At 40.2% G+C, this 18822-nt stretch overlaps 1 protein-coding gene across 2 annotated transcripts in view; it reads left to right on the top strand.

The window, feature by feature from the left end:
- CACNA2D3 (calcium voltage-gated channel auxiliary subunit alpha2delta 3) overlaps nt 1–18822 on the top strand; it is an 890062-nt gene that overhangs the window by 254554 nt on the left and 616686 nt on the right. For both annotated transcript variants that reach the window (XR_014021224.1, XM_081287674.1), the window contains exon 4: nt 10057–10116. Coding sequence is in view for 1 of the 2 variants with exons in the window: in XM_081287674.1 (XP_081143800.1) it covers nt 10057–10116 (60 nt within the window). In the remaining variant the exon portion in view is untranslated. The remainder of the gene's footprint in view (nt 1–10056; nt 10117–18822) is intronic.

The following is an 18822-nucleotide window of genomic DNA, read 5'->3' as shown; positions in this document are numbered from 1 at the left end:
TAAAGTCTGAGTGGACATGGATATTGTTCTGCATTATTCCATTTTCAAGGAGAGAGGAAATTTCCCTTCCCTGGCCATGGTTGGAGCCCAGGGGCTAGGAGCTGCTCATCCATTGTCTCACAGGTGCCATCCGTCAAAGGAGCTTGCTTTGGCAAACAGCTTAATTCCTGTGTTTGTGCCATTCCAAGGACATCAGTCAAAGCTTTCAATAAAGGCCTTTGCCTCATTCCATTTTCAGCTCCACTGATCCCAGATTTCACCAGTGAAGCTGAAAAAGGGAGCGGTGGGTTCTGAAAAGCAGTTCTTAAGGAGCAGGTGCACAGCCTTGTGTTTTTTTGAACGTGAGGTTTGCAGTCCTTTCCCTGGCAGCAGAATTAACTTTCACATAACCTCCACGTGACTGTGAACTTGGGGAGCTGCTCCAGGTTCTCCATATGTGAGAGCCAAGCGTGGGAGGCACAGACTCTGCGAAGGTTCCCAGTTCCAGTCAAGCTGTTTTATGCTGGAAAGTCTTGACTTTTGCTCTGCCTCATCTTCATGGCATCTTAGGCTTGAGTGGAATATGTGGAGAGCAGGCAGGTCTCAGACTGGGTTTAGCCCTGAGTTACTCCATTTCATAAAGCAGCAACTGGACAAGAGTTACTCCACTTAGAGTAAGACAGTGGCATGCAGCACACACCAGCTGGTGATCAGACCATCCAGTGAAGTCCATGTTGTGAAGTCCAGAGGCTAGGAAGCTCCTGCCTCTGTCTCTGGGACTGCAACTCAGCTCAATCTCCCTCTTTTATGTGGCCCACTTTGAAACTGCCTGAGTGGGGACCTTGGCCTATAAGCTCTGCACCCTGAACAAGCTCTTCACCTGGTTGGAACATTTGTTTGACCACCAGCAGTGACTCTATATTTCTATCTGTTCTCTACGTTTTTGCTCTGGAAGCCTCTTGAAACCCTAAGGCCACCTTAAACCTCCCTTAGCCTGTGTGTCATTGTGTAAAGTGTGAAGTGTGACTTTAGCATGACAGATACTAATCATTAAGGTGGGAATGGAATGTGCGATTGCCTCAGTCTTGACACCAAGTGAACCATGAGTGTTTTGGGTGAATGAAAGCCAATGAAAGTGATGTAGCTTATGGAATCTATTGTTATTCAATAAGTTATTGTGATTCTGACATTGTGGAGAGACACAGACATGTCCAGTCTATGTTAATGGCATAGCTTGCCTACAACAGCATCCTTTAGGAAATGTTCTATGTGTACATTCTCAGGTTCTCATGCTGAGGGACAGGCCAAAGATAGGATTTAGTTCATCAGAGAAGAAAGACAAGGCTCAGAAACAATGAAAATTTGCCTAGCGCCAAGCAGCCAGTGGGTAGGAAGACTTGGATTCCAACTTTTATATATCAGTCAGCTTTTCATTGCTGTGACCAAAATACCTGACCAGAACAACTCAGGAGGAAAAGTTTATCTGGACTCACAGTTTAAGAGGTTTAATTCATGCTGTGGGCCTGAGGCGATGCAGAACATCATGATGGAAAGATGTGGTGGAGGAAAGCTGCTCAGCTCAAGACAGATGGGAAACAGAGAGAGAAAGAGAGAGATGAGGGGCCAGGGACAATATAGAAACCCCAGAGACACGCCCCCAGAGACACGCCCCCAGTGACCTACTTCCTCCATACCCTACCCACCTGCATTTACTATCCAGTACAGTTAATCCTTTCAAATTATAAATCTATCAAACGGATCAATCCACTGATGAGTTTACAGTTCTTGCCATCTAATCATTTTGTCTCTCATCATTGCTACATTGACTCCTGAGGTTTGGGGGGACACCTCATCTTTAAACCCTAATACCTTGTCCTTTTGGGTTCTGAGTCCTGTGAACAGAATCTTTGAAATTGGAAACTAATCACCTATTTCTTGGGGGTCCCTAATAGGTCCTGATGACCTAGTAGGTTCTCATCGAATACTTGTTAAACTAAATTGAACAGAAGTGATGGAAAAAAGAAGGTCACTACCAGGAAAGAACACTGTCCAACAGGGCTCTCACCAACTCTAATACCCGGGCCAGGACTTAACTCATCTGGGACTGAAGTTCCTGTCTTGCTTGGCTAGTTGGGCAGTATCTTCAATGCTCTGCCATCCTGGGTTCCATTCTGCCTTCTGAGTAAACCCAGGGAACATTGTAATGAAGGGCTGGAATGGAATTTTGTTTACCATTGTCAGAACACTTAGGGAAGGGCGGTTTCCATTCCTTGTGCAAAACAAATGTTCATCCTGAAAGTCATGTAATGTTATAGTCCCTGTTCATTCTCTCAGGAAGTTAAAGACAGTTCTATTATCCACAAAGGAAATAGCTCAGTTACCCCCTGAACTGAAATGTACGGAGGGAGGGAGGGGACCTTTCAAGTTTTGTCGATAAATAGCCTTGATTTTGATAATCAACCCTAAAAACCTTCCCAGGGCGGGTATAAGCAGAGGGCATTCTTTAAAAGTGATGGATTATTTTGAAAATTGCTTGGGCTAAAATATAAAGCAGACTGCTCTCCTCTTCCTAACCCTGCTCCCCTCGCTGCCTGGGCCCTTGAACAGCCCTTTTAAGCAAAGTTTGGCTGGTTCCATTTTCAACACCTTTGTGAAAAGCTCCATTTTGGCACAGGGAGCCTTCGATTATAGAATGAGATGACTTTAGTTTGGAAATTGGCCATCCGCGTTGATAACAGGTATTAATTTAATCAGCCTCAAATTGATAACAGGCATCTCCTGTGGAAACAAAGATAATTTGTTATTGATTGTGATCGTGTCTCCTGATGTAAACCACAGGCTTATTTTGTCTTGTAAAAGGCTGGTGTAGCTTTCTAGGATCTGAAGGAGACAGGAAGGGGGCGGGGAGGAGGGAAGGAAGGAAAAAGACTGCTTCATACACATGAGGTGTGTTTGTTCTTTTGTTCGGTTACCTGCTTTCTCTGGAAACCTTATAGATGAGCTTTTATAATCCACTTTGAAAATGTTTTTGCTGCTTTTAAAGCAGAAGCAATCTTTGCGGTTTTCAGGCAGAAGGTCATTTTACACAAAATGTTCATTCGTGTGCAACAAAGCTTATTTCTTTTACAGGAACAAAGAAATAATGAGGCCTCTTTAAAAGCTGTTTTTCTCTAAAGAAATGATCATCTTGATAGTAGGTGATTTACATGTGCCACTTCTATGGGAATTGAAAAGTAAAAACATTTGTATCAATAAGGATTACAGAATATAATCAAGCTCTCAGATATGATTCTGACTGAGTTGCAGCCTTGCAGGGTGGGAGGGGCCAATGCTCCTTGTCTGACTGCATCCATCTCTCCAGGTTCTTCCTTTTGTCCTGCTTTATGGCCTGATGTCCTTGACATGGCCTTTGTGTAGGTCTCTCTGAGTGTTAGCTGTTTCCAGAACATTTCTCTAATTGCTGTTTCTAGAACATTTTCTTACCTCCAAAAGTAGGTGTGAAATGTTCTCATATTGGTTGGAACATTCTTTCAGCACCTGGATGTCTTTCTCCTAGGTGTTTTCTTTTCTCCTTCAGAGCTCAGCTAAATGTCACTCGTTCCTGGAAGCTTCCTTGGTCTCCTGGCAGTATTCTTTTTTCACTTACTCCTTTATATTAAAATAGCTATTTTTCCTTGTGTAGGTCCCTCCCTCTCCTAGAAACCACCTCACAATGCTTCTGGGTCGCTAGAGAAACAGTCCCACATTTTGGGAAATAATCTCCTAATGATTCTAGCTACAAAAGCAGCAAAATCTGGGGGGTGGGGGCACAAGCCTGTAATCCTAGCGACTTGGGAGGCTGAGGCAGGAGGATTGAGAGTTTAAAGTCAGCCTCAGCAAATTAGTGAGGCCCTAAGCAACTCAGTGAGACCCTAATAAAATGTAACAATTCAGTGAGTCTCTAATAAAATATTAAAAAGGTCTGGGGATGTGGCGTGATGGTTAAGCACCCCTGTGTGCAATCCCTGGAACAACAAAAAAAATAAAAGTAGCAAAGATTCATCTACACTGTTACAGAGTGATGAAAACTGTATGCCAAGAAAAGCAACACCAATAGGAATGAAAATGTAAATGTGAACATCTTACTTTATGTCTCCAATGTAATGGTTCTGGAAGGGGATAGCTTCTGACCCTGGACACATGATAGAAGTGTTTGAAATTATAGGAACGAAGCAATCTCATTTTGTTTGGGTTCCTAGAGACATCTTTTGATGACCCTTACTGAGCATAGAGATATTTCATTTAGTTTCTGGTATCTATTGAGTTTGAAGTTGGTGAGGAGAGGACCTGGATCTCTTCTGTCCTCACTCATGGACTATAGGCATGTCCTTGTCCAGCTCTGCCATGTCGTGTGAGTGTGAGTAGCATTCGTCCTGGGTACACATTCTAATTGATGGAAAAAAGGTATGATTCTTTTTCCATCAAACTCAAGTCCTTAAAACAAAAGCCACAGCTGAGCACTGTGGTGCATGCTTGTAATCCCACCAGTTCAAGAGGCTGAGTCAGGAGGATGGTGAGTTCAAAGTCAGCCTCAGCAACTTAGTGAAGCCCTAAGCAAGACCCTGTGTCTAAATAAAATATAAAAAGGGCTGGGGATGTGGCTCAGTGGTTAAGCACCCCTCGGTTCTATCCCTAGTACCAAAAGAAAAAGAAAAAAGAAAGAAAGAAAGAAAAATTTTAAAAGTCACCGAATCTAGGGTAAGAAAAATATGAACCATGCCACACTGAGTACCGTTGCACACAGTAATCAAAGCATAGCATCAACTACTGTGTTTGCTTGTTTTAGTCCTTGTTGACATGAAGGCAGGGTCATGTAATACCTAGCTCTGATATTAATGACAGTTCATTAACTAGCTCCAAGTTAATCATCGATGCAGCCCAAATCTAATGACCATAGATTTTCTTTAAAGTTTCCCCACTTGAACTTAATTCTTATTTGGGAAAGAATAATGTATTAATTCCAGAAAAAAAAAATGGCCAAAAAAAAAAAAAACACCCCTGTATGAGTATTAAATGTGTTGTTGCAGAATGTTGAATGAAAACCACTAAACATATTAAGTGCTTTGAAATCTTTGTTATATTCAGACAGTTCATTGAAACAGCTTTTACAAGCCAAAGCTTTTGAGCTTTAACAGGAGAAATAAAAATAACTTTTTACTTTGCTTTTCCATATGGTTTTTATAGTATTGTTTTGCTTTAAGGATTTTCATCTGTAATTATCCCTCCCACTGTTTTAGGGTTTTTTTATTAACTTTTTATTTTCATTGGTCCCCAATTTGTTCATTCTGATGGAATCGGTAGGAGTTCAGTAGTAAGTTCCTTCGGGTGGATATCATATTTTCCATTTTCTTTCCCACATCTCAATGCATGTTTCTTTCTTTTCTCCCATTGTTAAGTAAAAAATGACCAGGAAAAGAAAATGCAAGCAGAACACACACACACACACACACACAAAGAAGAAGAAGAAGGAGGAGGAGGAGGAGGAGGAGGAGAGAAAGAAAGAAATATAATTTTCTTTTTTTGATGCAATCTTGGTCTGATTTTTTCCCTTGTTCTAGACATGACCAAGTTTGACCTCTCCAGTGGCTTTAACCCTACTATTGATTTAAGTGTTTGGGGAGGAAGTGGGAGGCTGTGCATTTCGAGTGTTCTTCAGATATACATGGGGTCATTGTCACAAGAAATAAGATGTGATTTTCAATGAAATGCTTTAATATCCCCCCTGTTCCCCTTAGCAGCTTCGCCTTCACCACAGCTATAAATACTTTCCGTGGTCCATGGAGTCTTGTGTTTCTTATTTATAAAGATAGCTCTTATTTGTATTTATTTCCCTAAAAGGGAAGAGTTATGTAGAAATATAAAAAGTCAGTGAAATGTGCATCAACTCTTGAATTACAACCTTTTAGCTTTGTACAACCTTTTGTACAAAGGATTTATATTTTACCATATTGTTATCCTTTTTACTGAGTAAGGAAATGCTTTGGCATTAAAGAAGGAAAAAAAAAAAAAAAAAACAATCCGTGAACAAAATTGTTGTTTTCTCGTACCTCAGAGCTCAGTCTGAAGACTGGAGTCTTCAAAGCCATTTTTATTTCCAGTGTTCAATTTTAATTAAAAACCACATTCACAATTCTGTAATCCCATCTGCAGATTCAAAAAGGAAATTCATATAAGAGAAAATTAACTTATTATTATTAAAATACATTGCCTTTCTAATAGATATAATAGAATAATCATTTTCCCCAGGCTCTGTGGTGATTCCTCACATAATCACTAAAATATTAGAAATTTTAATGGATTTTTTCTTGCCTGCCAATGATAATCAAACTTATTTTTTAAAACATTCTTTTGACAAAGTTGATGGATATTTGCTCAGGGAAGAGATGTTATGGGCTATTATTTTCTACTGGCCAGTGTCAGAATTTGAAGCTAAATGGCCTTGACTTTGTTGGATGAGGATTCAGTTTATTTTTTATTTGATAACAGTAGGAACTTTGGTCCCCAGGAGTCTATTTTAGGTAAATTTATGGCACATGGTTTCCTTCTCAAAGAACATTTTTTTTTAAGAAAGGTCAACTATCCTTTGTTGCTCCTACAGGGTGTGGAGTTCTTCATGTGCCCCTTGTGCACAGTAAGAGTGCATCCTGGGAGATTTCCCCTGTATCCTTCCAGAAAGTGTAGGCCCATCTCCCATCGGCCTCTGCCAGTGGTTGGCCATGTCTAGGCAATATCCTAGCAGGGAGCCCTGTTCCAAAGTACTTAGTTGCTTCATGCGAGGTAACTATTATGTGTAGCTGCCAGTCAACTATCTTCTCTTGAATCATATTTCCTAAAGCTCTGGAGTGAACATGATGGGAAAATAACCTTCATGGAAACAAGATTTGTGAGTGAAATTAAGTTTAAGACAGGCGTGCAGCAAATTTAACTTGAACATGTGGTGGTGCATGCCTGTAATCCCAGTGACTTACTTGGGAGGTAAGGAGGATCACAAGTTCAAGGCCAGCCTCAGCCACTTAGTGAGGCCCTGCCTCAAAATTTAAAAAAATAAATAAAAGAAATTGGGCATTTAGCTCATTGGCAAAGCATCCCTGGGTTTAATCACCAATACCAAAACAAAACAAAACAAAACAAAACAAAAAAATCCAACAAAACTGGTCAGCAGTATCAGAAGTCAGAGTCTGGTGTCCTCTGTGCTCAGCACGGAAGGCAGTGTCTTGGCTGCTCTGAGCAGAGAAGGCAGTATTATTGAATTATTTCCAGTGTGCTCCTTCTGTGTCCTGTCCCTTGTGTTGTGGTGTTTGTGGTTGAAATACATTTTGTATGGTGTTATCCAGGAATATGTTAAAGAGTATGTATGATTATATGATGTGCATAGACATATACATACACATACACATGTGTAAAGGAAATGTTATATATGAAACACAGTCCCTTGTAATCTTTGCATAACTTCAACTCACCTATTATTTTCATTTTGTTAGTAAGAAACAAGATTGTTGTTCCCTTTCTCTCTCCTCTTCTCTCTCTCTCTCTCTCTCTCTCTCTCTCTCTCTCTCTCTCTCTCTCTCTCTCTCTCTCTCTCTCCCTCTCTCTCTTTCCCCAATATTATCTGTCTTGGACCTTGTGAAGTTTTATTTTGCTCTTATCTTTTGATCAATTGGCTGTTTCATTGATGTTTTTATTTCTCCCCCTGGACTCTCAGAATCCATTGAAAAACTTTTTAAGGTGTTTAAGTAAACAAATGCTCAAAATGCATGACTTGTTTTGATAATGTAAGTGTTCAGACATGCATAATATTTATACACATTCTATAAAGCTCAATATGTAACGATTTCATAATCCGTGCAGAGAAATTCTAAATCTGTTACAAAGATTAAGAGAATAAGCTCTCAGGAACATAGATTTCTTCTATTGCTGCCTGTCACTCATCTGTCAGGATTCATATCAATACCTTTGCAGATTGCACCATGTGATCCTGGAAGCCTGCCAAACTTCATTGACTAGGATGATTCCAAGATAAGCCAGTGAGAGCGTGGGGCCAACAGTCTCCACACACAGTGTCTGCTCCTATTTTTTTTTCTGCTTCTCACCCTCTCTATAATGTCTCTTTTCTGTAAATAATTCGGTGTCTTAAAATTAAAGTATATATGCAAACAGGTTTTAAAAAGACAAATAAGAATTAAGAAACCTTGAAGGGTTGGTAAGACCCGTTCATCAAAGCATCTGGGTGAGGAAGGGCATGGGGTGAGTGCCATCTTCAGTGGCCCTCAAACTTTAGCAACATCTGAACCACAGGGGGATGGGCCTTACCTGGGGCCACCCCCAGACCTGTTGCTTTGGCAGGACAGGGATGCAGTCTGAGAGTTTGCATTTCTAGCCAGTTTCCAAGTGAAACCCATACTGCAGAAGGGGACTATATTTTGAGAATCCCTACTCTACAGTCACCTCTTCATGTGGTTCAGATGAGGAAAGTGAGGCCCAGAGAGGGAAAGGGGTTGCCCCAGGTTTTTACAACTGGGCTTGTCCCAAGATCCCTCGCAAGAGGGTTGGCATCTGGGCTAGAGTAAAGAACGGGTCTTCTGGATCTGGCTCTGAAATATCTTCTGGGGTCTGTTCTCTGTCTGATCAGGGAAGGAGAGGCCCTTCCTGACCAACTGAAGGGAGTGTTTGAAACCAGAGTCCCACCCCTCCTGGTTCCTGTCTGTGGGATCGCTATCTTTGCTGGCCCTTCTCTTTGTAAGTCCCATGGAGAAAGAGGGCTTTGGTGCTCTTTACTGCACTCTGAAGTTACCCTTTTCAAACACCCAGGTACTCCTGGGACATTTATCTGTTTATTCATGACCCTTTAGAGCTTAAAACGACCGTCACCATCTTTCAAACATGACCTATTAAACTCAGGTCTGTGTTATGACAGGAAAAAGCAAAGTCAAGACAGCGTAGGCAGCCGGGAGCAGTTACGCATGCCTGTAATCTCAGCGGCTTGGGAGGCTGAAGCAGAAGGATCATGAGTTCAAAGCCAGCCTCAGCAACTTAGTGAGGCCCTAAACAATTCATCAAGACCCTGTCTCTAAATAAAATATTAAAAAAAAGGGCTGGGGATGTGACTCCAAGGACCCCTGGTTTCAATCCCTGATACCAAAAATAAAATAATAAGATAAAAAATAAAGACAGCATAAGCTACAAGAGTAACCATGGAAAAAATAAAAGTGGCTGAATTTTTACTTAGTTCTAAAGGTTTCATTTTTCAAGTCTTTGAAATTTTAGTGAAATATTATTTCACTAAATGAGTTTTCTGCAATATCCTCTAGTCTATATTTTCATGATGGGAAATATCTTTTGGTTGGTGAATTCAAATTAAAATAAAACTGGTAGATGACAGATTTTCTTTAAATAAGGACATGTCATGAAATTGTTTTGGTAAGAATATTAATTTGTTGAATTTCTTGGATAAGACAAATACTAAGTATGGTGTTCTCATGGGTCCTGTGTATTGATTTAGTTTCAGTGATTATATTATTGGGATGCAGATTGCTAAAATGGCATTTGTGTACCATAAAATGCAAATAACTATCACCTGATAATTGTATAGTAGAACTGGGTGCCAAAAGAATTGACCTTGAATGGGGAAATTAAAATAAGTGCTGTTTTCCAAACCAGAGGGGAAGAATGTTAGCTCACATAGAGTTGGACTCAGTTCAACTCAATAAATCTTGACTAAGGGCCTTCTATACCTACAGAATGTACTGTTCTAGGTAGGTGTTGGATCCGCATTGAGCCAGTATCTTTGAATTTTTATGAAAATGAATGTAGAACACATGTGTATTTGTAGATATAAATAATGATAAGTGTTTAGTGGAGAAGTTATAATTGAATAATGAAAGCAGAGGTTAAATTTGGCCAATGGCATAATTATCTCCAGTTTCCCAGGAGCAAAGCCTCCAGATCTCCATGCATATCCTGAATCTCAGACTTTCCATGTTGTACAAATGGAGTCTAGGCCACAATTCTGATCTTGAATGTCACCTTCTGTCTTCACAGCGTCTCGTGGAGGCTGCAGAAGAGGCACACCTGAAACACGAATTTGATGCAGACTTACAGGTAACTGACTATAGTTGGAGTTATGTGGCTTTGTGGGTTTCAACAATTGGAAGAGGCTTTTGGGAGGATGGTGTGGAGTCAGAATGAATGTGCCTCTGCCTTGGCAGGATAAGATAGCAATCCTCAACCACTTTTCACCAATGACTGTTACAGTGGGTGACGTCACACACTCACATGTATGGAAACAGATTGCCATGTGTAGGGAGTTAGGTCCATCAACAGACCGGAGTTCTCAATAATAAATTGATAAAATAGGGCAAATATCCAAATCCAACTTCCAGGTCTGCATTTTGGTATACAAGTGACTGAAAATGTTGTAATGGATCTGACTTAGTTAGTATTGGTTGTTAAAACTGAACATCACATGTCAAAAGTTAAAGGCTTTACATACTTGGGACTTAAACATCTATTTAATAAATTTCTTGCAGGAGATCTTGTATATGATCATGGCACACCTGTGTTTGGTTGAGAAGGATTTAGATGTTGATGTGTGTAGAAAACATGGTAAAAGGCAACAAGTGATTGGATTGAAACTTAGAATTTTGGGGGGTTCCCTTCTGGAGGAACATTTTATCTGAATTGTCATTTTGAATTTTGTAGCTTTTTCTCTCTTCTTGAGAAACAGAAGGAACAAATCATAATCTTCTACTCTGCTATTTGCTAGGATATATCGTTTTAGTGGCATGTGGTCACAATTAGGAAATAGTATTTATTTTGCTATGTTTTCATTAATATGGAAAATATAAAGCCAGACATAAAATTTTAAGCACAACAAGATGGCAATCCAAGGCTGGCTCTTTCCCATGGATGCATCTCTTGTTATCACTTCCATCCATATTTTTTTCCTTATGGGTAAAAGAGTGCACCCTCAAATGGGGGGTAGTTGAGGAAAGTTTAATAGGAGGAATATTTACAGATGTGTGGTCAGATTGAGAGAAACAAGCAAATGATGATATTGAGAGAAAGGAACAGGGATGGTGCCATACTCCAAAGCTAACCATACTTCTATGGAAGTAAAGGGAGAAAGTAAGTAGTTTCTAGAACCCAGAGAATGTGGCCATAAGGCAAGGGTATTTGATAGAGGAGTATAGCCATTCATGGTGATCAGGCAAGGGTGGAATTTGTAGAGAAGACACCCCAATAACCCTCTCCTGCTTTCTTATCTTTTGCCCAACATGGCAGAATCCAACTGATGTTGGAGTTGAAGTAATTCAGCCCCGAGTCATTAAGCTGGGTGGAGAAGTTGAAGAATAGGGGCCAACATTTTTCAACCCCACAATCTGGGGTCATTTTCAGTCATAACATCCAACCCAGGAAAGAAATACAGCCAGAAGTGTAGACAGGCATACAAGGTTATAGGGGGATATGAAGAAGTACCAAGGACTGTTGGCAACATTGAGAGAAAAGTAAGAAGCGAGTCCAGCTCTTTGAGCAAAGATATAAGAGAAGGGGCAGAGGACAGAACGGAGAACCGTAACAAGAACCTGGTCTTCCTCCCTCTATCCTCACATGGTGTCCCCATGAAGACCTGGAGGCCGTTTGCTGGCCACCTCTTGACATTACTGAGTTGGGGACCAAGACATCACCATATGAGTGGGACATTCTCGATGGAAACCATAATGGAGACAAAGCGACTCTGAATATCTCCAGATGTGATGATCTGGAAATACACAATGTCACGTATGTGGAATTCTTGCCCCAAATATGTAGCCTGAATATCATCACGATAAAACATCAGATAACTCCAGATGGAGGAACACTCTGCTAAGCAACTGGCTCCACTCATCTTTAAAAATGTCAAGGTTGAGAGAGTCATCATTGAGGATTCATTCCAAATGAAGGGATGTACAGTGCGTGACCACTGAGTGCAGCATGGGATCCCGGGCTGGATCTTGAGCCAAAAAGGAAGATTTGAATATGTTCCAGCCTTAGATAATAATTTTGTGTTCATGTTGGATTGCCTGATTTTGGCCCTTGTACTGAGATTAATGTGTTAGAGAATATCATGGTCCTTTTTTTTTTTTTTTGGACCAATTGTTTGAATCCATTGATCCAATAGGAAGAAAAGAATTTACAGGAGCAAGAAATATTGCTGAAGTCAAGACTGTTTTTTTTTTAAATCTGATATTTATGGCTCTGGTCTTTATAGTCAGTTTTACTCTGAAATCAGTTTTCTACTAAGTGTAGCAGAGCTTGTCCTAGGCCGGTGGTGTGACTGGCTTGATTGACTTTAGGGGATCATTTATCCTTTAGCAGAAGAAAAATGTCCAAGAGTTTAGTTCAGCTACTATAAAGATATAATTTTTTGCCCATCTGAAGCTATTATTATTATCATTATTATTTATTTTTGGTATTGGGGATTAAATGCAGGGATGCTTGACCACTGAGCCACATCCCCAGCTCTTTTTAATTTTTTAATTTTGAGGCAGGGCCTCACCAAGTTGCTTAGGACCTTATTAAGTTGCTGAGTCTGGCCTCAGATTTGTGATCCTCTTGCTTCAGCCTCCCAAGTTGCTGGGATTTCAGGCATGTGCCACCACGCCTGGCTTGAGGCTATCACTATTTCTAGGAATGTTCTGGTTTCCTACTATGGAAACTTTACAATAAAATTTTGGCATCACATAGCTGGTTCCCCTTATTAAGTGTGGTACTATAACACAAATGCAGCTTTGGGGTCTTTCTCTCAAGGAAAAAAGAAATGATACCAAGAACAAAATTCTTTAGTTTTTGTTCTCCTGTGAAAAGGAAGGGGTAGTCTGATATGTCCTCCTCAGTCACCCTTTCTGTACTTGAGCAGAAGAATATTGGAGGGTACCACTGTGATCTGAACACAAGAGTAGATGTTGAAATAACCCATCATATTACAGAGCATCACTCATTACCTGGATCTCAGACCTAGGTGACATCTCTGGGTTGGAGTCTACACTGTGCACTTTGCAGGAAACCTATAAAAGAGAGGCCCTTCTTTGATAAGACAAATGTGCATGGAAGAGCCCATCCTTGCTTAGATGAAGGTTCTGAAGCTGCTGAAGCTTCTATGCTATTAAGTGCAAGTCTGTTAACAGCCAGGTGTGAGGCCGGCTGCCATTACTGAGGTAGCAGGCTTGGGCTCCGGCTCTGCGTTTATTGCTATGATGGTCCATTAGAGCTGATCAATTGTTAATCTGGGCTCTGCTGACCTCTCAGCAACCTCTGCCAGAGGATTGTTTTTATCAAAAAAATTTCAGACTACCATCTGCTCACCGTGAAATATTGCTGAGGAGGACCCTGCTCTGTGAGCTGGGGAAGAACAGAGGGAGCTGGAGGTCTGTTTTCCTACAGGGAGAGAAAAAAAAAAGGGGTTTTGTGAAATGTCCTAAACCATATAGCTAAAAGTTCCAGAGGTCTTAGTTTCCTTGTGCTCCAAACAGAAAAGACATGTTGTATCTGTACCTTCTCTTGCTGTAGATCAAAGTCCTCACATAATTCCAATGTTCATGTGCTTTAAAAATGAAGAATTTGTTTTCTATCTGTATAATCATCAAAAGCTATCCAACCCTCAAAGTTATGCCTCCTTTATTCTGAGGATTTTATTTTACATTTAAATGCTTCTCTTTTCAGAGATTTCTCTTTTCACCATGGGCTTTTGGCCTTGACATCTCTAAGGCCCTTAATCATGGCATTTGATTGTTCTTTATGAAAACTATATTGGGACAAGGGGCAAAGTGCAGTCTCTGATAGGTAACATGTAAAGAAACCAAAATGTGAGTCCTCTATAGAAACCAGGTCTGCCTTGTCTTCAATGGCTGGGTAACTTCCTTGTGAACATCAGTGTCCATTGGGCCCTTTGGCTTGTCCCTATTTGTGGTGGCCTATGAGTTCTAAATTGGCCTTCTCTTACTTTAGTTTTTATTCCCTGCTTTAGTTTTTATTTAAGGGAACAATTTTCAGTCATGACTGACTGATGTTCAGAGGCCTTGTTAAAACAACACTTCCCTTTTTCAAATTTTTATCCTGTGAATTAACATAGGCTTTTATTAAAAGACTGATAATTATAATGAAAATAGTTAAAAAAAAAAAAGATCTCGTTACCATATGTGATTATTTTAGTGTTTTTAACCTTCATTATTTAGATAGCAAAATCCCATTCAGGAGAGGAGTGAGGCCCCCCCCCCCATCGCCTTGAATACCTCATCTATTGATAATTCTCTGAAAACTAGATTTATACATCTAGAAAATTCAGAAAGCATGTCTTCCTCCACTTACAGTTTCTTTCTGAGTTTTTCTACTGGCAAGCGAAGGAGAAAGAAAAAAAAGTCCTTTTGACAGTTTACTAAAAACCTGCTTATCTTTGAACCACAAACATATTTTTTTTGAAAGCTGTCTCAAATAAGTGCCAATTGCACAGAGCTGGTGCACAGAGGGAAAAAAAATGTGGTTTAGAATTGTGTATCTTGCAGAAGCTTTTTCCATTACCAAGTTTTCTATAATAATTTTTCTTTGTTGTTTTGTAAGTAATAGGAAAAAAAAAATAAAAAGCCTGGTGACATTCAGAGGGATGACAAGCATGAGAGTCACAAAGACCCAAGGTGGGGACACAATACAGTGTCCTGCAGTGCTTACCACGCTGCAGGGGCCTGTCTTATAGACTCGGTGGTCTGATTTTAAACTGGGGGTGGGGGGTTTGGAGTGGAAGGGATGCAGAGACCCTGAAATAGCACAACAACTGATCACTGCCTGTGGCCCTGGGAACTCTGGGTGAAGGAGACCCAGGCGAGGAGAAAAGGGGTGGCTTAGGAATCCAGCATCCACTTTAGAACTTCCAACATCATCCACTGGGTGTGTGTGGGAGGGTGGGGGTAGAGATTGGAGGAAAGGATTAGAAAGGACAGTGGAACAGAAAACAGCAGAGCAGGATCCATCCCTCATCCTGACAGGATAGCGGTTTCCCTGTTGCAAAGTGAAGTTCTTGCCCTGGGGAAAAACTGTATGTCATAAACAAGAGGGAAGGAAGGCTTCAGCCGAAGTGCTTCCTGAGCAGAGGAAATAACTGCCCTCTAGGGGGTTTCCCTGTGTGCTGGCCAAGCCTGGATTCATCATCCCTCTCCACTTTGACTGAGCAAGGGTTGAGCTCTTCGCTGGGGTGCGGGGTGGGATAAGGGCCAAGGAAGACCCAGGCACAGAATAGAAATGGTGTTTTTCATCCAGGTAGCTAATTGGCTTTTGTTCAGTCATCTAGAAAGATAGAGAGGTCCTGTGCCCTGGTTAAAAAAAAAAAAAAATCAAAAGAAATGGGAATTTCACATTCCAAATTAAAATCAGCCCAGTTCCCCCACCCTGATCTGATGAAAGCATGTCTATTGTTTTTTCTTTTTTTTTTCTTTTTTCTTTTTATCAGCTTAGCAGGGAGTCACAGTTAATCTTCAGCACTTTGAGATCTTCCATTAGGTGTTTCTTAGTCAGGACTTGCCCCATGTCTTCAATTCACAAGTCTGATATGTAAGCAGTTCCCAAGAAATCTTTAAGTGTGAACATTTTAAAATCAGTCATTTCTTAGTTGTTACCCCCCCCACACACACACACACACCCTAGGGAAATACACGTGCGCGTGTACACACACACACACACACACACACACACACTGTTGGTTTTGTGTATTTGACGTGGACTGTCACCTGGAACAAGGCCAATGTTGTGACTTTGAGCCTTGTGTTTATCAGTTCTTTGGTGTTCCCATGTTGTGTTCCTGACCCTCGGTTCTAGTCATAGGCAAGTAGAAGAAAGGGCACTGTGTGGAACCTCAGCTGGATTGAACAGAGACGGCTTTGGTCTGGAGATCTGGAAATTTAGGCTCTAGTAGTTCCAATCCCAGCTGCAACATTTATGTGTTCGAGGATCTTCTGCTGGGGCTTCTTTGCTCATCCATAAAAGGATATGCTTGTAAAATCTAGAAGATACCTAAGACCTCATCTATATCACAGATGCTGAGATTCATTTGACCAACAGTTATCAAGTGCCTCCTGCACATCAGGTTCTGTGCCATGGTCAAGGCCATGAGCTAGACAGGTAGTCACTGTCTTTGCTCTCATGGAACTTATCATCTAATGAGAATGACAGATGCTGAAGACATGATGACATATTGTTAAATTTCAATCATGATAAGTGACATGAAAGAGAAATAAGGGGATTATCTTAGTGCAGGACGAGGAGACCTCACCTGGTCTGGGAGTTCAGAACACCTTGGAGCAAATCTCCAAAGTGGAGATTTGAGTGGAAAGTCTAGGTTTACCTCCAACATAGCTAGAAGAAATCTCTCCAAACATAAAGAACCCATAATATCTTTCTTTTCCACAAATAAAAACCTAATGTTTTTTAAAATCTGTTTTCCACAAAATAATCTTTCTTATTTCTGAACTCTTTTTTAAAAAAATTATGTGAGGTCATGGTTTGGGGAGCTCCTGTACTAGGTCTGAACAGACCAGACCAAACCAAAATGGAGTCACTCATGCTTGATGCTATATGCTCAAACTGAAGCATTAAGGAAGCGGAGAGATCCAAAAGCAGACCACTTTTTCAAAACAAAACAAAACAAAACAAACAAACAAAAAAACCCCACGAGATTCCAGCCTACTTGAGTTCTTGAGTTCTTATTATCAGGAAACTCTTTTGCTTTAATCCTTACAAAAATATATCTGTAGGAACCTGATGTTAACCAATCAGTCCCCCCCTCCATTGTTCTGTTTCCTGTTTCTCGTCATACAAACCCCCAGTTACCCATTCCCCATAGAAGCTCTCATTTTGTTTTGTAGAACAGAGGCTGCTTCAATTCATGAATTGCAAATAAAAACCAATTAGCTTGATAACTAAATTTATTGTAATTTTGTCTTTTGACAACTCTAATGACACTTTCTTTTTGCCTCTTTAATGATGCTTATCACTTCCTATCCTGTTAATTTTATTCATATAAGTGTGCATTTGTTGCTTAATTTAACATTTATGCAGAACTCAGGGTATGGTAAGTCCTGTTCTAAGTTATGAGACTCTCACAAACTAAGAGGTAGGTTGACAGACAGCTACCATAAAATATGGAGAGGAGCCAGCCAGTTAAAATACAATGTGAAGGCCAGGTGCAGTGGCACATGCCTGTAATCCCAGTGGCCCAGCAGGCAAGGCAGGAGGATTTGAAATTCAAAGCCATCCTCAGCAATTTAGCGAGACCCTAAGCAGCATAACAAGGCCCTGTCTCTAAATAAAATGTAAAAAATGGGTGGATGTGGCTCAGTGGTAAAGTGCCTGTAGGTTCAATCCCCAGTACAGAAAGAAAGATAGAGGGGGGGGGGGAGAAAGAAAGAGAGAGAGAGAGAGAGAGAGAGAGAGAGAGAAAGAAACTAAATTCAGCGATTGCAGGACTGAGTGTTCAATACTTATTTATTATTTATTTTCCCACAATGTTCATAGAACACTTTGTATTCCAGGTATTGTGTTAAGTACAGGATAGAAGAATCCAAATGCAACAGAAAACAAAAATGAGCCAGAAATTTAACCCTTATTAACATATAATTACACAGACTATTGCCTGGTGACAATTGTGATGAGCCCTGTTTTTAATTTTATTGTGCAAAATTTGCATGTGATGCAATGCATACATCTTAAAACTTCCTAATTTTGACTTTACATGGAAAGTTTCTTTCTTTCCCCTTTACAATTGTTTCAGTCAGTTTTCTTTTACTGCTGTGACCAAAAGACCTGACAAGAACAATTTTGAGCAGGAAAAGTTTATTTGGGGCTCATAGTTTTAGAGTCTATAGATGGTCAACTTCACTCCTTGTGGCGGAACATCACGGTGGAAGGATGTAATGGGAGAAAGCAGCTCAGGATATTGTACCAGAAAGCAGAGAGTATGAGAGAACTTCCCTCAGTGTAAACAAAATACAAACCCTAGAGGCACAGCCTCAGTGAGCCACCTACTCCAGCCACATCCTACCTGTTTATAGTTACCAATCAGTTAGTCCATTAATCCCCTCTCAGGAATTAATGCACTGATAAAGTTAAGGCTCTCCTAACCCAATCATTTCACCTATAAACCTTCTTGCATTGTCTCACACATGAGCATTTAACTGTCATCTGCCTCTACAGGAAATAACTGTTTTAATTTTTTTACATTAATCAGTTATGTATATTCTTGAACTTTATTTAAAAAGATAACAATATAGGACATATTCTTTTGGGTTTGGTTTCTTTCCTTGAACACAATGTCTGAGATTTGTCCACAATATTGCATGGATTTCTTCTTCTTTTTTAATACAAACTTTGCAATATTGTTTGTCTCCCTTTGAATAGTATTTTCCCTGCATTCCTCTCACCTCCAATTTTAATATGTTCTGCCTTCATTGTCTTTCACTTCAGAGGATTTTCTAATGGAAGCCTCTTTAACAGATGATGTTAAAATCTCCAAATTGTGAATTAGTTTCTTTCTTTCTTTAGTTCTGATGAATTTTTGTTCACGTGCTTTGAAGCTCTCTATTGTAATACATTTAGGATTGTTTTGTCTTCTTGGTGCTTTTTTTTAAAAAATTTTATTACTTTATTTTTATTTATTTTCTTTATGTGGTACTAAGGATCAAACCCAGTGCCTCACACATGCGAGGCAAGTGCTCTACCACTGAGCCCCAGCCGCATGCCCACACCTGCTCTTTTAAAAAATATTTTTAGTTGTAGATGGACACA

Source organism: Spermophilus citellus (assembly GCF_964194105.1).
Source record: "Spermophilus citellus genome assembly, chromosome: 3".
Classification (NCBI taxonomy): domain Eukaryota; kingdom Metazoa; phylum Chordata; class Mammalia; order Rodentia; family Sciuridae; genus Spermophilus; species Spermophilus citellus.
This window is presented reverse-complemented; position numbering and strand designations above follow the sequence as displayed.